Source organism: Myotis yumanensis, unplaced genomic scaffold (genome assembly GCF_028538775.1).
Source record: "Myotis yumanensis isolate MYYU_CA2020_CCGP unplaced genomic scaffold, mMyoYum1.0.hap1 SCAF_2, whole genome shotgun sequence".
NCBI classification, from domain to species: Eukaryota; Metazoa; Chordata; class Mammalia; order Chiroptera; family Vespertilionidae; genus Myotis; species Myotis yumanensis.
This window is the reverse complement of record NW_027223753.1, coordinates 70,681,575-70,708,709: the sequence shown is the minus strand read 5'-3', so window position 1 is coordinate 70,708,709 and position 27,135 is coordinate 70,681,575. Positions and strand designations below refer to the sequence as shown.

General features: G+C 37.7%; 1 protein-coding gene and 2 non-coding genes across 5 annotated transcripts in view; 1 reads left to right on the top strand and 2 right to left on the bottom strand.

Moving 5' to 3' along the window:
* Window positions 1-27,135, bottom strand: part of RPAP2 (RNA polymerase II associated protein 2) — a 115,467-nt gene that overhangs the window by 47,275 nt on the left and 41,057 nt on the right. Inside the window, exons 9-11 of one of the 3 annotated variants that reach the window (XM_070405590.1) lie at window positions 22,300-22,382; window positions 19,233-19,313; window positions 4,921-4,989 (exon numbers count right to left, since the gene is read on the bottom strand). In XM_070405590.1, coding sequence (XP_070261691.1) covers window positions 4,921-4,989; window positions 19,233-19,313; window positions 22,300-22,382 — 233 coding nt within the window. Of the gene's footprint in view, window positions 1-4,920; window positions 4,990-15,339; window positions 15,568-19,232; window positions 19,314-22,299; window positions 22,383-22,405; window positions 22,594-27,135 lie in introns of those variants that run through there. The other 2 variants (XM_070405591.1, XM_070405592.1) reach the window with 2 other exon arrangements.
* LOC139004709 (small nucleolar RNA SNORA29) lies at window positions 20,815-20,949 on the bottom strand. Its single transcript, XR_011470547.1, has one exon. It is a non-coding gene; the product is annotated as a small nucleolar RNA SNORA29 (small nucleolar RNA).
* LOC139004695 (small nucleolar RNA SNORA2/SNORA34 family) lies at window positions 23,807-23,943 on the top strand. The gene has a single exon (XR_011470539.1). It is a non-coding gene; the product is annotated as a small nucleolar RNA SNORA2/SNORA34 family (small nucleolar RNA).

The following is a 27,135-nucleotide window of genomic DNA, read 5'->3' as shown; positions in this document are numbered from 1 at the left end:
TAATCAGCATATCCTTATGCAAATTAACTGTCAGCCAAGATGGCGGCCGGCAGCCAGGCAGCTGGAAGCGAACATGAAGCTTGCTTGCTCCCGTGACTGCAGACTGCAACGTTCCCCGCCTGACTTGCCGGCCTCTGAGCTGGCAGTTTGAAACATTCTAACAAATATAGGCCAGGATCTCAGAGCTGAAGTTATACATTGTTTCGATTATAGAACCGAAACAAACCAGATACCTGCTCTCAGAGCTAGAGCCAGAGCTAAAGCTGGCCCAGAATAAAATTAAAAAAAGAAGCGGTTGGGAGCTTTAATCAACAACTGCCAGCCTGAAAGAAGCCCTCAGCCCCTCACCCAGACTGGCCAGGCACCCCAGTGGGGACCCCCACCCTGAAGGGTGTGTGACCAGCTGCAAAGAGCCATCATCCCCTCATCCAGGCTGGCCAGGCATCCCAGTGGGGACCCCCACCCTGATCCAGGACACCCTTCAGGGCAAACCAGCCGGCCCCCAGGCCTCTATCCTATATAGTAAAAGGGTAATATGCCTCCCAGCACCGGGATCAGCGGAGCCGCGAGGCCTCCTGGCACCGGATCAGCGTGACAGGGGGCAGCGCCCAAACCCCCTGATCGCCCTGCAGCTCTGTGTGTGACAGGGTGTGGCATCCCAACCCCCTGATCGGCCCTGCTCTGTGTGTGACAGGGTGTGGCGGCTCCCAACCCCCCCGCCCCCCACCACAGGCCCTGCTCTGTGTGTGACAGGGCAGAGCCATAACCTCCCCATCGGCCCTGCCCTGAGTGTGACAGTGGCTGCGCCCCAACCCCTGATTGGCCCTGCTCTGTGTGTGACAGGGTGTGGCGTCCCAACTTCCCCCCCCACCCCCCCCCCCGCCCCACCGGCCCTGCTCTGTGTGTGACAGGGTAGAACCATAACCTCCCCATTGGCCCTGCCCTGAGTGTGACAGTGGCGGCGCCCCAACCCCCTGATCGGCCCTGCTCTGTGGGTGATAGAGGGGGGCGCCCCAACCCCCTGATCCGCCCTGCTCTGTGTGTGACAGGGGGCGGTGCCCCAACTCCCCTATCGGCCCTACTCTGTGAGTGACAGAGGGGAGCTCCTCAACCTCCTGATGGTCCCTGCTCTGTGTGTGACAGGGGGGAGCTCCCCAACCCCCTGATGGGCCCTGCTCTGTGGGTGATAGGGTACGGAGCCCCAACCCCCCTGATGGGCCCTGCTCTGTGCATGACAGGGGGCAGCGCCCCAACCCTCTGATCCGCCCTGCTCTGTGTGTGACAGGTGGCGGTGCCCCAACTCCCCTATTGGCCCTACTCTGTGAGTGAGAGGGGGGAGCTCCTCAACCCCCTGTTGGGCCCTGCCCTGTGTGTGACAGGGTATGGAGCCCCAACCCCCCTGATGGGCCCTGCTCTGTGCGTGTCAGGGGGCGGCGCCCCAACTCCCCAATCGGCCCTGCTCTGAGCCCGACCAGGGGCTGCATCCAGGGATTGGGCCTGCCCTCTGCCACCCGGGAGCAGGCCTAAGCCAGCAGGTCATTATCTCCCTAGGGGTCCCAGACTGGGAGAGGGCACAGGATGGGCTGAGGAACCCCCTTTCCCCCGGAATGCACAAATTTTTGTGCACCGGGCCTCTAGTTAATAAATAATGCTACAAGCATAAACTGTTTTATGTACTCATAACTATAAACCTATAAACCCTTTTCTAAGTTCTTATGAGAAATGTTGAAAACAGCTTTCATGTATTAAACAAATGCTAGTAATAAAAAACTTTGCAATATTCATATATAAAAAATAGTACCATTGTTATAAAAATACTGAACATATTATCTTATACTCATTTCAGTGACTACAATTGCCATTCAGAATTTTTTTCCTAGCTATAAAGACTTTTAAGTTCATTTTTAACATAAACTCCAGAAATGTCTACAAATAATGACTAAAAAAATTCCATTGAAAGTTTAAGAATGGATGTGAAGGTTTTCCAAATTGTAAGATAATTATTTTTGAAAAGGATAATCCTATGTATGCCAATGTTCAATCTTAGTGGTGGTAAGTTAAAAGGCTGAATGGCTGGGTTACTATTCCACAAATATGTATGAGTGTATTACCCCCCTTTCTCTATATGTGCATGTCTCTTTTGGTGTCTAAAATCTCCATACTTTTCACTGTGTTTAAGGCACTTTATGCAATGCTGGCCCTTATGCCTGCCTTTTCTTTCCCCAACAAAGTGCCTTCTTAAGTAATTGTAAACTGTAAGTGGTAAGAAAGAGGGGTACCAGTATAAAGTATAATTATACTTTATAGAAGTCAATGGGATTAGTTTTAACATGATAGATATGTATTGTAATTTTATCCCCATTTCATATAGTAATATTTATTCTAAAAAGGTGACAAAAGAACAAGTTGAGAATGAAAGGGGTTTCAGTTGAGCCATAGATTCTCTGGGCGGGGGGGAAGGGGGAAAGAAATATGAAAAGCCAAAGGGGACTTTCTGAGAAAAGAGGAAATAAGAAATAATATAATATGGGAGCAGGAGATAGAAGTCTTAGAAGCTGACAACCAAAGCATAAGGAGATTTAGCTAATGAAGATATAGAATGCAAATGCAAAATGGAAAGGATCAGTGATAACTTATAAGGAGGGCGTATTGCAAAAGTTAGAAATATGAGAAAAGATTTGAATGACAAAAACTAAGAAAGTGTCATCTGACTTGGTGTCTATAGTGACTGAAGATTTAAAAAAAAAAAAAAAAAAAAAGAAAGCTCTAAAGGGCCCTAATTAGAAAGTAGTTGTATAGGTATCAAAAGGACCAAGGACTAGGACAGTGGTTCTCAACCTGTGGGTCGCGACCCCTTTGGCGGTCGAACGACCCTTTCACACAGGTCGCCTAAGACCATCCTGCATATCAGATATTTACATTACGATTCATAACAGTAGCAACATTAGTTATGAAGTAGCAACGAAAATAATTTTATGGTTGGATCACACATGAGGAACTGTATTTAAAGGGCCAGAAGGTTGAGAACCACTTGACTAGGAGAAGATGGGTATATCTAGCTGTAGGGGTTAGGGAGTAATGAAAAAATTCAAGGTGAGTGACAAAAAGAAAGAGCGTTTACTGCTACAACCTCAAGATTGATTGCACAATGTGAAACATGCAATACATCTAAGATGTGTGCAGCTTGTCTCTTGAATTGAATTAAGTTACTATTTTTATGAGACACTGACCCCTGAAATAAGAGGTTCCCTACATTACATCCAAAGTTAGGAAAGTCAAATAGGGCATCAAAGGACTAGGAAAGCTTTCAGTAATTTTTGCCACATGGATGCCTCTATTAAAATCAAACACTAGAGGTTTATTTTTGTATGGAAAAATCATGAAATTTTATGGTTGCCTTTATTACTTAATTTTCCACACTTTATTTGTTCCTTGCTGTACATTTTGGAGATGTAGCAAGAGTTTGACAGACAAAAAAAGTAGGACTTAACATTTGTTCTCAGTAAGCAGCTGCTCAATAAGATAATATTTCCAGTTACTGGCTTAGAAAGCAAGATTCTGAGATTACTGCTGGACGTAAGCCTCTGACTTGTCAACCAAAAAAGTTACTTCCTCTTTAGTATAATGAATTGCAGAAGTACAGTTAAACAGTTATCTATGAGGGTTTATTAGCAGGCATCGGATATGGTGGGTGAGCAGATACTGATTTTTTTTCTCGCCGGTGACCAAAATATTTATGGTTTCATAAAATGGAAAGAACTTTCTAAAAAATTACTAAGATCTGTTTCACAAATAAGCAATCCAACTGGAACACTGAATAGTAGAAATGATAAAGATTTGTTCTTCTGGTTCATAAAAAATTTATATCAGGGCATTCAAGTAAAGTTATTTTCTGTGTTCTGATTTAATGAATCATGTGAGTTGTATCTGGTTGGGTGACACAAATGCTGGCTCAGTGAAGCCTACCCTAATGTCTCCCAGCACAGCCTTCCTTGGGACAGTAAAGCCAGAATAACATGTCTGACTAAAATAATATCAGAGAAAGAGAAAGCAGGACTGGAGATGCTGTGAGGCTGGCTCATAACATTTCTTGACCTGTGAGTGTCCAGTATGTATTCAATGTCCTATGGGCTTCAATGACCTAACAAGTACCAAATAGCAACAGTAATTAAGTAATGAATGGTCCTCAAAAAAAAAAAAGACTTTTGCAATTCAAGCTGAAAAACACTTACTTACTAGATGGTTTTAACCCTACTGAAAGACATCCTAAGAAACCACTAGTGATTTCTTTAATCCTTTGTATGCCATAAGCATCTATAGACACAAGGATGGTTTCCGTTTTGGATGCGTAGCAGTTAACTGGCTATGGATGAGTGAATATTAAATGTTTTATATATGTTTGTGTAGTATCTATTTTAGTTGCTTTAAATGTTTGATTTTAAAGATATACATTAATTTTGAAAATGAAACTTTTCTGATGCTATTAATGATAAAATATGCTGAAGAAAAACAAAATAGCATTAGATATGTTGATAAAAATATAGATTTAAAATAATGTCCATTTACCACATTTATTAACAGTGTGTTAATAAAATACACTGTTAAAAATGAAACTAAAGAACCCTCTGCATATATCCCACATAGGGATGTTCTTCTCTTTCAAAAGATAAGTAATATTTGCAAAGAAAAAGGCCATCAGGAAAAAAGACAATAAAAATATAGAGAATGATTATAACATATCAAAATATAGCATATCACTTTACATAAAAGTTATTTTATTATAAAGGAAATAAAAATAAGACACAAAATAGGGTTACAACATTTTCTAAGGATGTTTACAAAATCAATGAACAACTCTGTTTTTCCCTAATCAAAGTTCTTTATATTTAGTATTTAGTTAAAATCTGAAAGAGTACTTACAATGACAGCAATACCATAGCAATTAAGGTCCATTCTGCAGGTTTGTGTATAATATTTCTATTTGTTAATCTGAAAGACAGTAAGATAAAATTTACCAAAGGATTGTTATATTTTTCTATTTATAGAAAAGTCAGAAATATGACATCATGTGTCAAAGAGCACTATTTTTTTTATTTTTGTTAGATTAGATAAGAATCAATCCTATATAATAAAAGGCTAATATGCAAATTGTCCCCTCAACCGGGAGTTTGACCAGGAGTTCAACTGGGAGTTCGACCAGGGTACAGGGCTGGCCAGCCAACCGCCTGTGGCCCTTCCCTCTGGCTGACCCCCCACCCCCGACCTTCTCCCCCCCCCTCCAGGATCGGGGGCAGGGCCAGCTGGCCAACTGCCCGCCACCCCTCCCCCCGGCCAGCCTGGCCCGATAGGCCCCAATGGGGGTTGGCTGGCCAGACCTCACCTGTGCATGAATTCGTGCACCGGGCCTCTAGTAGCATAATAATATGGCTTGATATTCACTATCTAATAATGATCATCTCAAAAGTAAATATTCCAGTCCTACTATTATGTATTTATAACAATACTATTATATAAAATGGAAATAAAGGAACAACATGGGAAACTAAATTGCATGGTTTATTAAAATACAGACATCCCTATAACCATATGCTCTGTTTTCCCCAATCAAACATTTTATTAAAGCTAACAAGGTAAGCTCTGACCAGTTTGGCTCAGTGGATAGAGCGTCGGCCTGCAGACTCAAGGGTCCTAGGTTCGATTCCGGTCAAGGGCATGTACCTTGGTTGCGGGCACATCCCCAGTGGGGAGTGTGCAGGAGGCAGCTGATCGATGTTTCTCTCTCATCGATGTTTCTAACTATCCCTCTCCCTTCCTCTCTGTAAAAAAATCAATAAAATATATTAAAAAAGAAAAAAAAGCTAACAAGGTAAGCAATTTTTTATTTTAATTCATCTTTCATACTTTTCTACCTCATGCTAGGTTGCCAGTAGGCAATTAAGGGATGTCATAATCCATAATATACAGAAATGAGCATTCACTTAATACATTTTAAGGCTAGGTCTCTATAAAGAAAACTTAAGTTTTAAAAAATCAGCAGAAAATTCTACCACTTAGCAGTTGATGACAACAAAATATTTTGTAATCATCTTAGTTTCTCAGAAAGCATTTAAAATGATTACTCTAAATAAAAAATAGTATCAATCAATCAGGAAAAACCAGCCAATAATATCTGATAAAAGGATGTTATCCAAAATATACAAAGAATGCTTAAAATTTAACAATAGGAAAACAGCCCAATTAAAAAATGGGCCAAATATGTTAATAGACACTTCACAAAAGATAAACAAATGACAGATAAGCATATGAAAAGATGCTCCATATCATATGTTACCTGAGAAATGCAATTTAAAACAAGTTATCACTATATACCTATTAGAATGGCTAAAATCTTGAACATTGACAAAACCAAATGCTGATAAGCATGTGGAGCAAAAGGAACTCTCATACATTGCTGGAGGGAATGCAAAATGGTACAGTCACTTTGGAAGACAGATTGGCAGTTTCTCACAAAGTAAATATATTCCTACCATATGATTCAGCAATCATGCTTCTTGGTATTTACTCAAAGGAGTAAAAAAATCATGTCCACACAGAAACCTACACACAGCATTCACAGAAGTTCTATTCATAATTGCCAGAACTGGAGACAACCAGAGTCTTTCTGTAGGTGAATGAATACATTGTGGTATATCTAGATGAGGGAACATTACTCAGCTGTAAAAAAGAAACGAGCTATCACACCAGGAAAAGACATGGAGGTACTTTATATGCATATTACCAAAGTGAAAGAAGCCACTCTGAAAAGGCTACATACTGTATGATTCCAACTATACCACATTCTTGAAAAGGTAAAACTATCAAGATAGTAAAAAGATCAGTAGTTGCCTCGGGGGAGAGGGGAAAGGGGTATGGGTAGGGGAGGGGTAGATGAATAGGTGGAACACAGAATTTTTAGAGCAAAGAAAATACTCTATGATACTAAAATGATGGATACATGTCATCATACATTTGTCCAAACCCATAGAATATACAAAATCAAGAGTGAACTATAGACTCTAGGTGATAATGTTGTTGTCAATGTAGGTTTATCAACTGTAGCAAATGCATTACTCTGGTAGGGAATGTTGATGATAAGGTGTACATCTAAATAAAATATTACAAAATGCAATAATACATTAATTCTGAGTAGAGAATATGTGTATCTTTGTTAATCTAGATTTTTTCCATAGTTAAAATGTTTTACAAAATTTTGAAAATTCTAGATGACATAAAAAATACAGTACAGAGGCTAAAAAGTTTGACAGACATGGACTCAGTACACATATCTATCACTTAGTAATGTTTTACCTTGGGCACATTCAACAGCTGTACAACTTTTTTAATTTAGTAAAACAGGAACAATAGTACTACCTATCCCAGGGTTTTTAGGAGGATTAAGTGTACAAAAGATGTCCACGTTGCCAAATTCAACGGACATCTCTGAGTCCTCTATCTTAATCTATCAGCAGCATTTGACACAGTTGATCACTCCCTTCTCCTTAGAACATTTTCTACACCTGGTTTCCACTTGCCTGATTTCCTTCTCTCTCACTGGCCTCTTTGAAAAAAAAATAAATACACACACACACACACACACACACACACACACTAGAGGCCCGGTGCACAAAAATTTGTGCACTGGCGGAGGGGGGGGTGTCCCTCAGCCACACTTGTGCCCTCTCACAGTCTGGGATCCCTCGGGAGATAACGACCTGCTGGCTTAGGCCCACTCCTGGGTGGCAGGGGCAGGCCCAATCCCTAGGTGCCTGCCCCGCAGCTCCTGGTCGGGATCAGAACAGGGCTGATTGGGGAGTTGGGGCCCCACCCCCTGTCATGCACAGAGCAGGGCAGATCAGGAGGTTGCGATGCCACCCTCAAGGCAGGGTCGATGGGGAGGTTGCGGCGCCACCCCGTCACACACAGAGCAGGGCGGATCAGGGGGTTGTGGTGCCACCCCTATCACATACAGAGCCGGCCGATCAGGGGGTTGGGGCGCTGCCCCGTCATGCACAGAGCAGGGCCGATCAGGGGGTTGGGGAGCTCCCCCGTCAGGCACAGAGCAGGGCCGATCAGGAGGTTGCGATGCCTCCCTCAGTCATGCTCAGGGTAGGGCCGATTGGGGGGTTGGGGCGCCGCCCCCTGTCACACTCAAGGCAGGGTCAATGGGGAGGTTGGGGCGCTGCCCCGTCACACACAGAGCAGGGCCGATTAGGGGGTTGGGGAGCTCCCCCCTGTCAGGCACAGAGCAGGGCCGATCAGGAGGTTGCGATGCCTCCCTCAGTCATGCTCAGGGTAGGGCCGATTGGGAGGTTGGGGCGCTGCCCCCTGTCACACTCAAGGCAGGGTCGATGGGGAGGTTGGGGCACTGCCCCCTGACACCCACAGAGCAGGGCCGATCAGGGGGTTGGGGCACTCCCCCCATCACACTCAGGGCAGGGCCGATGGGGAGGCTGCGGCTCCACCCTGTCACACACAGAGCAGGGCGGATAGGGAGGTTGTGGCCCCGCCCCCTGTCACACACAGAGCCGCAGGGCGATCAGAGGGTTTGGGCGCTGCCCCCTGTCACATTGCTCCAGGGGCCAGGAGGCCTCGTGGCTCCGCTGATCCCGGTGCTGGGAGGCATATTACCCTTTTACTATATAGGATAGAGGCCTGGTGCACAGGTGGGGGCTGGCTGGTTTGCCCTGAAGGGTGTCCTGGATCAGGGTGGGGGTCCCCACTGGGGTGCCTGGCCAGTCTGGATGAGGGGATGATGGCTGTTTGCAGCTGGTCACACCCCCTTCTGGTTGGGGATCCCCACTGGGGTGCCTGGCCAGTCTGGGTGAAGGGCTGAGGGCCGTTTTCAGGCTGGCGGGTGACTGAAGCTCCCAACCTCTCCTTTTTTTCTTTTTTCTTTTATTCTGGGATTTATTTAGCTTCTATGGCTGTCACTGGAGCTGAGAGCTGGCTTTAGCTCTGAGACCTCGGCTGCAGCTCTGAGACCTCTGCTGCTGAAAGCAGGTACTGGGTTTGTTTGGGTTCTATAATTGAAACACTGTTGCAGTCCTGCTGGCTGAAGCCCTGCTGGCTGAAAGCATGTTTCTGGAGTTTGTTTAGCTTCTATACTTGCAACATTGTTTCTTAGAGTGCAAGCTCAGAGGCCTGCAGCGGCAGGCGGGGAACCTTGGCTTCCTCCATCACTGGAGCAAGCAAGCCTCCTGTTCGCTTCAGTGCCTGGCTGCTGGCCGCCATCCTGGTTGGCAGTTAATTTGCATAAGAATATGCTGATTAGCCAATGGGAAGGGTGTCGGGGTTATGGTCAATTTGCATGTTTCTCTTTTATTAGATAGGAGGATACACACACACACACACACACACACACACTTTTTAATTGATTTCTGAGAGGAAAAGAGAGAGGGAGAGCTAGAAACATCAATGATGAGAGAGAATCATTGATTAGCTGCCTCCTGCATGCCCCACAATGCAGTCATGTGCCCTGACCGCCTTCCCAGACCTTTTAACTTTGGTTTGCCCCAGGGTCTCTGCCCTTAGGTCTCTGGTCTCCTGTATATATGATCATTCCCTTAGTGATGTCATCCAATCTCATAGCTTTAAATATTAAATGACTATGTGCTGTACTGAAACAAATGTTTTATTTGTTTCTTAATTAAGCATCTTCCTGTAATCTATTATAAAGTTGAAATTAAATATAGAGAATGTTTTAACAGTTTTTTAACTCAAAATTTGTCAATCATTTTTAATAGTTCTTTTTTTATAAAAAGAAAAAGGAATTTTAGGACAGGCAGTAGCTTCTTTTAAAATTTATTCACAAAGAACCATTAACTGCACAGTTGCTGTTAGCTCCCTGTTCTAAAACAATAGTCTTTTTATTGAAACACAAACTTTTCTGTAATATTTTATGGAATATAAAGATACTTTGTTTGACTTGTTTAACTTGGCACTGTTAGTTTTTATTAATAAAATGCACATGGGCATTTAAAAAACAAACAAACAAAAAACTATGTGCTGGCAATTCTCAAATTTATTATCTCTAGCCTGGGCCTTTTCCTTGAATTCCAGACTTCTGTATCTAATGGTCTAGTTGACATTTCCACTTGAATATAAAATAGGCTTCTCAAACATAATATAGCCCAAACCGAGTTCCTCATTTTCCCCCTACAACTGATCCTTCTGCAGACAGCTCCATCCTAGTAAATGGCTACCCAATCCTTCCAGAATCCAGTTGCTCAAGCCAAAATTCTCATGCTTAAACTTGTCTCTCTTCATGTCCCATGTCCAATAAGCCATCAAGTCCTAATGGTTCTATCTTCAAAAAACAATCTGATTACTTATTACCTCCACTCCTTTCATCTTGGTCCATATCATTTCTTGTTTAGATGACCAAAACAGCATCCTAAAAGGTCTTCCTGGCTCTGCCCATCTATTTTAATTCTGAAATTATCAGCCAGAGTGCTGCTGTTAAAAATGTATCAGGTACTGTCATTCCTCTGTTCCGAATCTACCAACTGTTCTCCATCTCAGAGTAAAAGTCAAAGAATGACCATGGCTACAAGGCCTATACAATCTGTACCATACCCACTCCCATCCTGTATTTGTTTGACCATATCTCTTTGTAGCTTTGCCTCTGCTCATTTTTCCAGCCTCATCAGCATCCTTAATATTCTGTGAATATACTAGGCCTGCTCCTGCTCCTGCTCCAGAGCTTTTGCACTTTCTGTTTCTGGTCTGATGTATTTTTACAGATGGCTTGCTCTTTCACCACCTCTTAGATCTTTATACAAATGGCATCGTCTGAATGATGTATTCCCTGACCAAACTATTTAAAATGACTTCTTCCCTCGTCAGTACCACCCCCCTTTCCTTCTTGGGGGAAAAGGAGGAGAATGAACTGGGAAAGGGGATCACCACATATTATCACCACATAATAATAATATACATATTGTTTTTAAAAATTTACATATCCTCTTTTTTAGAGTAGTTCCACGAGAGAAGGAATTTTTGTGTTTTGTTCACTGCTTTGTTGGTAGCAAAACAGAATCTAGCACATAACCAAAAAAGGTTAAAGAATAAGCATGTGAGGGGGAAAAAAGGCAAATATAGTTAAGTAGAAATTTCCTTTTCTGTGGTACTCAAAACCTCTAAAATTAAAACAAATTTAAGATTTAATGAATTCCTTTATTCATTCAGCAACAATGCATTGTATGCCTGCTTTATCTACACCATTTCAAGCACTGAGGAAAGCATGACAAGGTCTTTGCTTTCACTTCAAATACTTCCAGTGGCAGACTCACAAAATTTACTTGCTCTCATATTTTTCCTTTTGCTGAGTCAAAATAATTTCAAGCACAGATGTTAAATAAACATATTTATTATTGTCTGAGTAATAATTTAAATATGAAAATAGGAACATTTGATATAAAGCATTTAAAAAGCATGGTTTCAAAATATAATTTAAAATTCAATACAAATAATGGGAAAAAGCTTGATTTATCACTGATGAGATTTAAAAAGAACTTTTGTGTCAAAATATAATTTTAATTAAAATCCAACTTAGAAAAGTCTCTGGAGTCAACACTGAGGACAGTGAACTATTACTGAACAACTTCAGATGTAACTACTATGACAGGAAAATCAATATAACATTCTGGATAAATGACTGTGATGCAATTCAGTGGAAAGGACAGCTCTAGTCACTGGGGAAAGATTCTTCAAAAAGCTGAAAAAGCTGCTTGATGTTTAAGTTGTAACAGGCTTTCAACTCTGGCTGCACATAGAAATCACCTGGGGGGCTTTAAAAAAAATACTAATGTCCAGGCGGCAAAGTCAGAGGATGCTGCATGGACATACTTCCAGAAACAAGTTGGAATTACAACTGAAATACGGAAAGGCTTCTAAATAATCAACAGAAAACTCAAAGGAGAGAACCCTGATACCCAAGGACGGAAGGTGGAGACCACATAGAAACTGGCAGGAGGGGTGGAGGTGTGAAAGGGCTGGCCGGGCACCCACAGATGGCAACTGAAGTCCCAGAGAGATATCTCAGCTGTGGGGGTGGGGAGGGTGCCACTGAGAACTCTGGGATCTAATCCCCAAGCTGGGCTCCCCAGCAGAGAGCACCAAACTGAGGAGGGTACCCACATAATATCTAGCTGTGTAAAGCAGTGGGGTGCTTTCTGCTAGGAAGTGGCAGCTGAAAGTTTGGGCACCCTCTTAAAGGGCCAACGCAAAAAAATTCCCCACCTTGTGCTCTGGCAGAGGGAGGGTGAAGTGGAATGGAGCTGTGAGAGCAGAACCCAGGACTGGGGACTTGGGGGATAGAGCTCAGAAGGCACACACCCTAAGTTTCCTGTGTTGAGTCATTCCCTCAGGCAGCAGAGGACATCTTTCCCACATAGACATTTGCCTTGCCTGGGGGGAAGACAGTTGACACACCCTATTGGAAAATACCTTGCCCTGAGGCCAGTTAAGAGATTAAAAGTAACAATTAGCCTCCAGGCAGAAACAACCACCCCACCCTGTTGAAAAAACTCTTGTCACACCTGAAGATGATTGCCTGGGGGCAATTCAAGCCAGAATCCTATTAGTCTGTAGACCAGTGGTTCTCAACCTTCCTAATGCCGCGACCCTTTCAGTTCCTCATGTTGTAGTGACCCCAACCGTAAAATTATTTTCGTTGCTACTTTATAACTGTAATTTTGCCACTGTTATAAATCGTAATGTAATTATATATGTGTTTTCCAATGGTCTTAGGTGAACTCTGTGAAAGGGTTGTTCGACCCCCAAAGGGGTCGAGACCCACAGGTTGAGAACCGTGGCTGTAGACAGAGGCAGTCTCTGGAGGCTTTGAGTCTTTGCCTGATCCAATTAGTCAAAAACAGCCTTTAACACTGTCCTGCACTAGAGATTGAGAGGTATAGAGGACCTATCTAAAACATAGTCACAAACCCAAACAGACAAACAAAATGAGAAAACAAAGAAACAACCCCCAAATGAAAGAACTAGTGAATTCTCCAGAAGAAGAGATAAATGAAGCAGAGATAAGAAATTTATCTGAAACAGAGTTCAGAGTAAAGATGTTAAAAATGCTCAACAGTATGAAAAAAGATATAGTAACTATGAAAAAAGAACAGTCTGAGATAAAGAATGACATAACACAAATAAAGAACACATTGGAAGGAATACACAGATTAGGGGAAGCTGAGGATCGAATCAGTGAATGAGAAGAGAGTTGAAAATATCACTCAATTAGATAACCAAAAAGAAAAAAACAATTAAAAAACAGGAGAGCTGAGAGAACTGTGGGAAATGTGAAATGTAACAATATTAGAATAGAAGGTGTCCCAGAAGAGACAGAAAGGGAGAAAGGAATAGAGAAGGTGTTTGAAGGAATAATGGTAGAAAACTTACCTAACCTGGGAGAGAAAAAAGTCACACAAGTTCAGGAGGCACAGAGAACCCCATACAAGAAGAACCCAAACAGACCTATGCCCAACACATCAAAATTAAAATGCCAAAAACTAAAGACAAAATCTAAAAGGCAGCAAGGAAAAAGAAAACTGTTACCTACAAAGTATTTCTTATAAGGCTGACACCTGATTTCTCATCAGAAACTCTACAGGCCAGAAGGGAATGGCATGAAGTATTCAAGGTAATGGAAAGCAAGGATCTGAGACCAAGATTACTATATCCACCAAGGCTATCATTCAAAATAGATGGTCAAATAAAGAGCTTCCCAGACAAAAAAAGACTAAAGGAGTTCATCACCACCAAGCCAGCATTACAAGAAATGCAAAAGGGATTGCTGTAAGGGATTGCTGAGAAGAAACAGAGAGAGAAACCTATCCATACAGAATTAAAATGGCTATAAATAAGTACCTCTCAATAATAACCCTACTAGTAAATGTAAATGGATCAAATGCTCCAATCAAAAGGTGTAGGGTAGCTGAATGGATACAAAAACATGACCCACCTATATGCTGTCTACAAGAGACCCACCACAAAACAAAAGACACACATAGGATGAAAGTGAAGGGATGGAAAAAATTTTTCCATGCAAATGGAAAAGAAAAAAAAGCCAGAGTAGCAATACTCATATCCGACAAAAGAGACTTTAAAAGCATCATGCTAAGCGAAATAAGCCTGTCAGAGAAAGATAAATATCATATGATCTCACTCACTTGTGGAATATAATGAACAACATAAACTGATAAAAATAGAGCCGGGGGGGAGGGGGAATATTCTAGAATAGAGTTATTTGCAGATTTTTAATATTTCCTACAACTTTTGTGATATCATACTATGTTAGTACAGTTTTGGTAATATTACTATACTTAAAATCCTTGTATTCTTGAAATATTAATGTTTATTGCACGTAATATATGTAAGATCATTTTTCTTGAATTACTGGTGTTTACTGCACGTAACATTTTACTTAAGATCGTTTTTCTTGAAATATTAAGGTTTACTGTATGTAACATTATTATATTTAAAATTGTTTTTCTTGTAATAAAAATAAAAAACTGGAAAAAGAAATATTAATGTCCTAGCCCACCCCTAACCAAAGGAAATTCAATCTGCAGAGGTGGAGCCATGCATCTGGAGTGGTTAAAAGATCCCCAGGTAATTCTGTTGCACAACTGGCTTGAGAATCACTGTTCTACAAATTCTATTATTGATTATCATTTCAAAGAGAAGGATATGATTATTTATGTCAACTCTTTTCCAATTAAAGTATTGACTGAAAAGATCTCTCAATACTAATTGCTGTCATCAATATGGCCTTTTTTCAGACTCCACTTATAAGCCCTCGCCTACGAATAGTCACATGCTGAAGTCGTCCGGCCAGAATCTCAAGATCTCAAATGAGTTATCTTACCAGAGGTCATTCTGTACTCTAAGTAATCAACATTTTTCTAAAAAACAGCAAAGGCTAAGCAATTTTTGTTAAAACTATAGATTTTTACCTGCAGATACTAAAGAGTAAAGACTTGAAAAATAAATTAACATCAAGGTTTTTGTAACATCCCCTACACCAAAATAATGCTTTGGGGGCTTATTTCTCCCAAACTTTTAATGAAGAAGATATAAAAGTAGAGATAATATAAAATATACTCCCATATACTCAGCACTGCTTTGAGAATTAATTACTCCTGGCCAATCATGTTTTATCTATACAACCCCATATTCAATATCCCCTAATCTGGATAATTTTGAAGCAAACTATAGACATCATATCATTTAGCTAGGCTTTAATTTAATGCAAATTACGCAGAAAGTAACTTGAAAGAACTTACACAATAGGAATGACAGAAAAAAGGTGATAAAACAAGTTTGTAGCCCTGGCCAGCCTGCTCAGTGGTTAGAATGTCACCAGTCGTACCAAAGGGTCGCAGGTTCGATTTCTGGTCAAGGGCCGGCACCTGGGTTGCAGGTTCGATCCCTGGCCCAGCTGGAGTGTATGCAGGAGGCAACCAATTGATGTGTCTCTCTCATATCGATGTTTCTCTCTCTCTCTGTCTTCCATTCTCTCTAAAAATCAATGGAAAAATATCATAGGGTGAGGATTAACAAAAAATAATAATAGTTTATAAACATAAAAGAAATATGACATTTGAAGTCTTCTCACATCTTGAGTCTGTCAGCTACCTCTTACAGGCTGATGAACACCGTGCCTCTGGTTTTGGCTAGCTTAGGTGTCACAGAAGACTTAGTTTCATAATAGAACACTCTTTTTTTTAAAAAAAATATTTTTATTGATTTTAGAAAGAAAAGGAGAGGGAGAGGGAGAGAGATAGAAACATCGATGAGAGAAAATCATTGATTGGCTGCCTCCTGCACGCCCCCCATTGGGAAATGAGCCCACAACCGAGGTCCATGCCCCTGACCGGAATCGAACCCGGGACCCCTCAGTCCTCAGGCTGACGCACTATCCACTGAGCCAAACCAGCCAGGGCAGAACCCTCTTAAATAGAGTTATTATTTGGGGTCTAGGGAGATAAGTGAAATAACTATTTTTTTTTCACATCTTTGATACTAATGACTACCAAGACAACAAATGGTAGATTTCTTTTTAATTCTTGTGCTCCCCCTCCAGTTTTACTAAGGGGGGGCGGTGTATGCAGAGTAATTGTATACATTTAAGGTATACAGCTTGATATTGATATGTTATATTGTGAAATTATACTATAGTCAAGCTAATTAACATATCCATTACCTCACATATAGTTATCTTTTTCTTTTTTTATGGTGAGAACACTTAAAATTTATCCTCTTGACTTTGACTTGGGGTCTAAACTCAACTACTAGTTGTGTGACTTGAGATTATCCCTCATTTGTAAAATGGGATAATACCACTATTTTGGGACATTAAATGAGATAATATACGTAAAGTGCCAAGTACAACTTGGCACACAGTGAGTAGTGACCACATGTATTGACATGGGCTAAACATTATTAACAAAAGACCAAAAATAACACCCTGGACAATGGTTTCCAACTCAAAATGCCTAAATTCCTAGAGCATATTATAGTAATAATGGGTCAATCTTGCAGTTGTAGTCTAACATTTTTTCCAGTGGGTTTCTAGTAAGTACTGAGAACTTCAAAACAGTTTAAAAATACAAGCTATCCAATTAGATCTATAGAAAGATAGCTCTAGAAAATATAGTCAAAGTAAATTAAATTGCTAGTTAATCTATCCTAAGTGGGTGGAATAAAAAAATGAAGTACAAACTTTGTATTTGTAATACAAGATTAAAGGTCTTATTCTAGTATCTCTTCTGATATGTCTTCAGTGACTTTACCAGTTTGCTCAGAACAGTGATTACATAAACACTGTCTTCAAGAAACTGTATGGGAGGTCCTTTTAAAATAAATGAAACAGGACATCCAGTCTTCACCTTCCTTCAGCTAACCTTTCGGTTAATGATATTCACTTTCTGAGAAATCCTGAACAAATCCTAACCGTTAGTGCTTTCACATTGATATTTGGCCCAAACCCTTTTTGACAAAGCATTTAGTTAAGTATTCAAAAGGGCTTGGCCCGTGGTTGGCAAACTGTGGCTCTCGAGCCACATGTGGCTCTTTGGCCCCTTGAGTGTGGCTCTTCCTAAGCCTTAGGAGGACCCTAATTAAGTTAATAACAATGTACCTACCTATACAGTTTAAGTTTAAAAAACTTGGCTCTCAAAAGAAATTTCAATCGTTGTACTGTTGAATTTGGCTCTGTTGACTAATGAGTTTGCTGACCACTGGCCTAGGCCAATCTGAACATCACTTGTGGAATTCCTAAACTTGTATGTGATCAGTGATCTTGTGATTGTGTAGCTTCCATGATATCTAACAATCTCAGTAATGAGAACAATCACATCATTCAGATTTACCTGAACATTCACTTTCAGATATAAACATTCTAGATGAAATGAACTGAAAATGTCCTTACATGTTTGTTTTATCAATCAATAGCAGAATAAAATGCTGCAGTAATTAATGATGTTTGGGAAGTTAATTTTATGTATAAAATAGTGACATATTTCAATTACTTAGCAAAATAGATTGCTACTTAATAGTACTAATATATTTAATAGATTACTTTCTCAATAACATTGTATCTTTAAAATTTTTTATAAAAATTCAAATAATATAACATAATAATTAGATTTAATCATAATTCAATCTTTGCAGAGCTATATTATGTACTAGCATGTATATTAAAGAAAATAACATTTAAGAGCTGTGTTTAAATTTTAGTTACTTCCATTTAAGTCACAAATCTTTTAAGAAAAAGTCCTACTGGGGAATTCTCCAAATCTTGTAAGATGATGAATTAAAAACAATGTCACCTCAAAATACCAAGAGTTGGATAATATATATAAATTATGAAAAAATAAAATAAATAAATAAATTATGTAAAGAATAGGTGTACAATAATCCAAATATAATTTCTAAACAAAATAATAAAATATGTTAAGACCAAACTGTTAGAGAAAACTGATGTACATCAAACATTTTGGGGTTCAAATTTCAAAATAAAAACCTGTAAGAATGTCTTAAGATAACTCCTATAGTCTTGAGTCTATGAAGGCTAAACATATAAAATGTAAAATGTAATACATGATCCTTTTCTGTACTTGAAGATGAATTTGAGATTTGCCTAAACTGTGAATCCTACCTCCTTCTAGTAAATACGAGCTGAAAAATGTTTTCCTGAACTATCTTTTGGCACACAAAAAGGTTAGTGATGCTATTAAATGTGCAGGTTGAAAGTTGTCTATTTGGTATTTTTGATGTACAGTATAGTGATTGCAGGAGAAATCTAACAGCTCACAGTGAAGAAATTGTTCCTGTACTATAATCTTAAACTTTTCAAATCTTACTATTACTGTTGGCAACAATAAACCACAATGATAATTTATTTTTTGGATGAAATGATTCTTCTACCCTAGTTCATTTTATGTTAGTGGTATCTGGCTTTAACCACAGGCAAATATTGATTTTACTATTTGGCCATTTACATTTGGCCAAAATGTATATTTGGTACATCTGTACTAATAGGTATTTAGAGGTCTAGCTCTATGCTTCTTGGTAGAGGACCTAGTCTTAGGCTGGTTGAATATTTTTACAATGACCGTTTTAGAAAAATCCTAACTGCTCTTCTTCTTAATTAATATTCTCTATTCTCCCTTTCTTTATTCTTCTTAACACTTCAAATCTGTTCTACACAATTCAATATTAAATTATTCACTGTTTGTACTGTTCACTGTGCTCACCTTATCTTCTCACAGGAGAGTTTTTCCTCAAGGACGGATAATTTAATATTTCATGATGCTTCTTTTGTATTACCCATGGTGCCTAGCACAGTGCTGGTCATTTGATATGTAGTTACTAATTCACTAAGATCCAAGATTAGTAACCACCTTTGGATTTTCATAATTTTCCTTCATAGTTTAAGCTATTCTATAAATAAACTAGTCAAAGCTAAATCTTTCACAGTTTGAGCAAATAAAAGATTTCATTTAATAAAACACCGAAGTAATATTGTTTAGTGGTGGAGAAAATAGACACTGTATTTAGATTTAAGATACTATAGGTAAGTCACTTTCTTCATGCCTTAGGTAGATCTACCTATGGTTTCTGCAAGGCAATAACACTATAGTTAAAATAACTGAGAAAAAAATCATAATTTTAGCACCAACCTGAAAGTTCGAACAAGATTTTTAAGTTGTGTGTAAATATCTCCTAGTGTAATCTGAAGAGGCCCCAAAAGTCCAGGCAATCTGAAAGTAAAAAAAAAAAATTACATTTCTTTTAAAATATAATTTAATTATATAGATTTTTTTGGGGGGGTGGGGGGGGGGGACTTGTCTAAGTCTGGATTTTCCGTAGGTAATAATGGCACTCAGGTGAAGGCAGTTAAGCTATGTTATAACTGGTAAGATGTCATAAGGAAATACTTCGTAATAACTCCACGACTTTGCTACAGTGTGAGGCTATGAAATATAAAAGTATCATTTTGGGTGCTATCTATATTCTTGTCTCTAGTTTTCTTATCTCTTTACTTTCAAACATTAGGCCAAATAGAAAAAAGACTAAGCAAGAGGAAATGCCCTCCAAGTGAGAGTAAAAATTGGTATATTTCTAGAGAGCAAGTTGACAATATATACATTTTTTTAAATGTGGATACTCTTTGACCCACTTTTTCCCCCCAAAATATTTATTCTACAGAAGTCATCAGATAAACATAAAAAGGATGCTTGCTGCAGGAATACTTTTATAGTAGTACCAAAGTGGAAACAATGTTCATCAATACGTGACTGGTCAAATATATTATGACATACACATATATATAATGGAATATAATAGAATGTTTAAGATGATATGTGGCCCGGCCAGCATGGCTCAGTGACTGAGTGCTGACCTATAAACAAGGAGGTAATGGTACGATTCCTGGTCAGGGCACATGCCCGGTTTACAGGCTCAATCCCCAGTGTGGGCGTGCAGGAGGCAGCCGATCAGTGTTTCTCATTATTGATGTTTCTATCTCTCTCTCCCTTTCTGAAATCAATAAAAATATATTTTAAAAATGATAATGTGAATCTATTTTCTTAATGTAGGAAGATATTCATGATAAATGTTAAGTGAAAAATGCATAGAATATTGTCCAATTTTTACAAAAAAACCCATAAATATATAATGCTATTGTATATAATACATAGTATACATCAAATGTTTAATTTCTCCCAGGTTTATACTATAACAGAAGTAATCAAAGAGTATAGATTCACATATACACACATATATCAAGGATAAACATCAAATTATTAACTATAGTTATTGCTGAGTTGTGGGATTACAGGTGACTGTCACTTCTTTATAGCATTTTGTAATGCTTAAATTTTCTGCAATAAGCATGTGTTGCTTTTCTTTTTAAAACTTATTATGAAAGTTTCAAACATGTTCCAAATAGTGGTAACAACCTCATATATCTGTTCTCATATTTTCTTACATATGCTTCATTTTTCTTCTTTCCTTTTTTTGCTATAATATTGTAAAGTGAATCCTTGACATGTCACTTGACCCCTAAGTATTTCCTCAGGCATTTTCTTATACAACCACAATAAAATTATCATTGTAATTCCTTATTATTCCAAATTAAAAATAATTAATACATTAATAATAGTTCCTCAATATCATCAGTACATCTTTCATTTTCTTTATCTAAAAAATGCCCTTTTGCAATTGGTTTGTTTCAATGAGAAACAAAAAAAGTCTCATTTATTTTTTCTGCTCATCCATTTCATATAGGAAGAGGACACAAATCCTTCCTCTTCAGATCATGGCAATTATAATCTCTCCATAAACACAGCCACTAAAATCTATTATTAGGAGAAAATATGGTAGTCAAATGGGAAGGAAAGTCTTACTTTATAATGGGAAAAATCTCAACTGCTTTTATAAACAACCAACTATCCCTAAACTGCCTATGCCACCATAATTATTCTGTTTTCAGTGTCCTTTGTGCTTCTTTTTCTGTAAGTTATTCCAACTCTTCTGAAATTTATTTCTTGTGCTAGTATCAATAATTTGGTCTTCGAGCAGGGGTCCTTTAGCATGTTCTGTTGCAGCCCAAACCCAGAAGGAACAGAATTTCTTCAATGACATGTCTACATGGTCTTAAATTTAAAACTGGGTACTTTTATTAACTAAAATTCTAGGAAACTATTTTCAGATAAATTCCTTTCTACTGATTATATACCAGTATAGATAACCCATGCCCACTTTAAAAACTATGTAACTAAAGTTAAGGATTGTTCTATAAATCAAATAATGGTGACTTACATTGTTTTCTAACCTAATATTCAACAGAAATGTATAAGTATGAAAACACATAAAAGGCAAAATTAATAACAGATTTATCATATATGAAGAGCCTAACATATAAAAGGCATTCAATAAATATTATTTTAAAGTTATTTAAAATGTAAAACTTAAAAGAAGGAGTAAGGTCCTCATAATACTATGGCTTCCAAAATGTTTTTGTTATTTTGAATAAACCACATAATTAAGACTTCTCCACATACATACCACCTTAAGCAAGGACTGAAAACACCTTTCCATCTTTTCTATTAAAGAAAGAAAATGCAGGCTAAAAAGTTCAAAACAGCTCTCATACCTCTGGAAAAAAGATTGAAAGCTCCTTTTGAAAGAGAAACCAAGGTTGAAATTTTTAAATGTCATTTATGACTGGGCTAATTACAAGAACAGTAATTTCCACCACAGGAAGCTTAAAACTAAAGTGCAAAGTTGAGTTGAACAAAAACTCAAGTTGCTGAGTGTGAAAATGTTCTATGAATATGTATGCAGAGTGAGTTAACAGACTGTTAAAACTTTACAAAGTCTTATTCACATGTGAAACTGATGTGACACATTTACCACAAATCAGTAATTAAATGGGTCTAGCTTTGATATTTTTCCCCCTCTGACTTCATTGGATTATTAAATTAAAGTGAGGTAGTTTGGTTTTCTACTCCCATAATCTCAACCTTCCTCTTTACTATGTGCATCTTGTACACAAAACTTAATTTCAGTATTTCCATGGTAGGATATCTTAAAAATCAAAATTTCTCAGGTGAAGAAATCCATGTAAACCTTTCACATTATTCTTCACTGTTCAAAATTCAATAACACCTATATATTATGAACCCACAAATACCAAGTTAACTTAAAAATATTGTAAAAGTGGAATGACAATTACATACTTACACTTTACTCAATTTTTCGATTACGATGCGTTTTCTAATCTGGTTCTGAGAACTTGAATCTATCAGTGGAAAGGTGGGATCATGCTGGATCACATTTTTAAACAAAGCAAAATAAAAACATGAATTTACATTCTTTCTTTGATTAGAATAATTAACATTAAAATACAAAAGTTAATACCTGTGGTATGGTAGAATGAAACCTAGACTTGAAATTTATAAAATTTAAATTTGAGTATCAATTCAGATTTATGTGAACTTGCCTGAATCATTTGCCCACTTTTGAGTATTTTCTCATCTGCATTAAAAGGAATACTAATTAATACCTTCTTCATTGAATGAGAAAATGCATACAAAAAGACTCTGTAAACTACTAAATGCTATGTAAATGTAGGAAATTAAAAGATAAAAATTAGCAAATAATATAAATATATTATGGGGAATTCCGCTTCTAGAAATGGCAGACAAGAAATGGCAAACCACTCCTCCTGCTAAGAAGTGAAAAAGCTGGGGGGAAAAACACATTCGAAAGCATCAGATTGCTAACAAGGCGGTAAATAATTATGGCCTGAGATTCTGGAGAAGGTAATTCCAGAGAGGCCACTGACTAATTTCAGAAGAGACAATTTAGATAGTGAGAACCCAAGCACTGCTCTTCTAATAGACATTGGGGCATGCCAAGAAAGGAGAGGCACTAGCAACACTCCCCAAGTTAGAGACCAGGACTTAGAAGGATCACACTCTAGGAGTAAGAATGAATAGGAAACAGACTGGCTCTTATAGGGACTGAAGCCCATCACCAAATCATCATAACTCCTGCTTGGATTAACGAGATTTGGCACTGATACAAATTAGCCAGAAGCAAACATAAATCCATTCTAGAGGAAGATGCATTAGCCTGGGTCTCAAATTATCTCTGTAACTTTTAATATACAATGTTTGCCACATAATGAAACACTAAGACAATGTGATCAAAATCGGAAACATTAGTCCATAGAAGTCAATCCTCAGGGAATCCAGATAATGAAGTTATCAGTTTTATTTAAAATAAATGTTCAATATATTCAAAGAAATGATAAGGTTGAAAATTTCAGCAGAGAAATGAAAACTATATAAAAGAACTAAAAGAAAATCCTATAAGTGAAAAATATAGTATTTTAAAGACTCAATGGATAGATTTAATAATGTGGAAATAACTGAAGAGAGAATGTTGACTTGGAAAATACCTAGAATGAAGCACAGTCACACCCCCAACACCCTTCTCCCCCCTCCACATAATGCAAAGCACAAAATAATATAAGAGACAAAGAAGATACAGTGAAAAAGACTAACTTAACTAACTGGAGCACCAGGTAATATTTGAGAATATTCTAAAACTGATAAAAGAAGTCAATTCATGGAATCAAGTATTACAACAAACAAAAGAACAAATATAACCATACCTACACAAAGGATTTCAAAATTGAGAGTAACCAAAGGAAAATAAAAAGGTCTTAAAAATAGCTAAAGGATTGGCCCTGAGTCAAGGCCAGCAGTTTGCTGAAGCTGCTGGTTTCAAGCAGGAGCCTAAAGAAATGTCTTTCTATGGTCTGTTGGCCATTTCAGAACTTAGGAAATGTAATGGTCAATTCATTAGAAAGAAACATCTGAGTAAAAAAAAAAAAAAAAAAAAAAAATAGCTAAAGGAGAAAACATATTTGCAAAAAAAAAAAAAAAAAAACAACACACAAAACAGCAATAAGAGAAATATATGGAAGCCAAAAGACAAGGGAATATTTTCAATGGGCTGAAAGAAAAAAAAACTCTAATCTAGAATTCAATATCCAGAAAAATATCTTTCAAAGGTAAAAGTGAAATAAAAAATTTTGTTACAAACAAAAACATAAAATTAATCACTACAAAATGGCACTAACAGAAACAAAAGATATTCTTTAGGCCCAAGGCAAATGATTCCAGATGAAAGAAAAGAAATTCAGTAAAATAATGAAAGAGTAATTAATTGGACAAAACCAACTGAATACTGACTATAAATAATTTTGTAGAACTGAAAATGTAAAGAGGACAAAAATACACAACAAGAACACATAAGTAAAGAGCAGGTAAACTGAGTTACAGTTCTAACGTTCTAATTGTCCAGGAAGGAATAAAAGTATTACATGACATTAGACTTTAATAAGGCAAAGACTCAGATTTTAATCTTTAGAGTAACCACTTATTAATTAGCAAAAGAATGTATAAGAAGCTAATGTAGGGTAAAAAATGGATTAATGATATTTAACACAAAGAAAGCAAAATAGGAAAGAAAGAGGAACACAGAAAAGGTGGAATGCAGCAAGCAACGAACAAGTGAGATGATAGGTTTAAAACCAAACATCATATCAATTATGACATTAAATGTAAATGGACTAAATCCTCCCCATAAAGGATAAGATGATCAGCCTATATTTAAAATAAGATAATCCTTGAAAATACTAATAAAAGAATGATAGTGTTAGCAAAGTACACTTTAAGGGGAAAAATAATCAATGTAGAGAAAGGTTACTCCATAATGCTAAAAGTTTAATTTTCCAGGAAGATATACAATCTTACATTTGCACCCAATAACGTGGTCTCAAAATATTAAAAGTAAAATTCATAACACTAAAAGGAGAAATAATAAATCCATAATTAGCCCTAGCCAGTTTGGCTCAGTGGTAAGAGTGTTGGCCCATGGACTGAAGGGTCCCGGTTCCATTCCCAGTCAAGGGCATGTACCTTGGTTGGAGGTCTGACCCCCAAACCCTGTCGAGCAGTGTGTGGTGGAGAAGGGAGGAAACAAATTGATGTGTCTCTCTCATGTTGATGTTTCTCTCTCTCTCCCCCCCTCCTTCCATTCTGTCTGAAAATCAGTGGAAAAATATCCTTGGGTGAGGATTTAAAAAAACAATGTAAATAAATAAGTAAATAAATAAATCCATAATTATGGTGACAGATTTTGACCTACCTCTCTAACTGATGGAATGAGCAAACAAACAACCAAAAAAAAAAAAAAATCAATAATGCTTCTCAAACTTTGATGTGCACACATTTCCCAAAAAGAAAATAATACACTTGTCACCATAAACAAAAATCAATCCCAGATGAATTTCAGATCTTAATGTGAAAGGAAAAACAACATAGATTCTAGAATATTAAATAACCTGGGCTAGGTAAAGATTTCTTAAAGAAGTCACTAAAAGGAGGAATTAATAAACTAGACTAAAGACACCAGTAATGAGTGAAAAGGCAAGTCTCAGAGCAGAAGATGGTATTCACAATACACATAACTAAAAATGGGCTTGAGTCCTGAATACATACAGAATTCCTACAGATCAACGGAAAAAAAACAAAACAAAAACCTACATATATTCAATAGGTAAATGGGGGGAAAAAAGACACCTCAAAGCATTTCACAAAAGAGACTATCCAAATGGTCAATAAGCAAATGAAATAGTGCTCAACTCATTAATCATCAGAGAAATGTAACCAAAAAGCAATGCCACCAGAATGGTGAAAACTACCAATATCAAGTATTGTGAAAGTGTGGAGTCATGGAAATTCTCATAGTATGGTAGGGGAATACAAACTGCCACAGCCATTTTGGTAAACCATTTGTCATTATCTAGTATAGTTGCATGTATACCCATACATTATGACCCAGAAATTCTAGTCCTAGATACATACCCAACAGAAATACATGCACATTAGCAGAGACATATATAAGAAAGTTCACACAGCAGTTCATAATAGCCCCAAACTGTAACAGCCTAAATGCTCATTAATATAAATAAATTGTGGTACATTGCTATAATGGAATACTATGTAGCAATTAAAGAATAAAACTAGAGTTAACAACACAAGTGATTCACAAACATAATGTTGCATGAACTAAATTGGACACCAACGAATATATACTGTGTGAATCCATTTATATACAGTTCAAAATTGGCAAAACTTATCTGTGCTATTATAATAGTCGTTCATTCTGGAAAGAGGTAATGGTCAGGAAAAGATATAGTGTGGCTCTGGTTTAGTTTTGTCCTGGGTAGTGCTCATTTGTGATAATTCAATGAGCTACAGCATTGAGTTATACTTCAATGGAAAAGTTCTAAAACTTTATGCAACAGAAGAGCAGTCAAATTTCAGGGATTAATTTTTCCTTCTTAAGGCTTATAAGCACAAAAATGATTAAAACAAATTATGTACTAAGATAGGTTTATGCAGCTGACAGAAATCAATGTTTCTCCATACTTAAAAGTTATAGATACTGTCTAAGAATACAGTTGAAGTGATTTCAAATACAGTACTGAGTTGGGTAATATTCTCTAGAAATATAAAATATTTCTAAATTTTTACTATATTTTCACTTTCACCTTCTTTATAAATCTCCAAATGTTTTTACAGCCACATTTACTCAGAAATCTTTAGTAACAAAGTTTTGTGGTAAAAACCAGACTATTGCCTACTCCTCTTCATATCAAATGACTTCATTTCCCAAACTACACATCAAGCAAAACGGGGTATTAGAAATACTGAGAAATCTCCCTAGCCCTCAGTGGCATACATTCAGTCTCCACATATAATTGCTATTTACAGAGTACCAATTATATGACAGGCACTGTGATAAATGCTTTATATATGTTATCTTTAAAACGTGTAACTATTAAGCAAGGGAAGCTACTTATGATCCCATTCACAGATAAGCAATCAAACTCAAGAACTAACTTTTCATATAGCTAGTAAATGACAGCAGATATTCAAATCTAAGTCTTACCTGAATGTGCTATTTCCATTTTCTCTATTATTTCCCAATAAGTCTCCT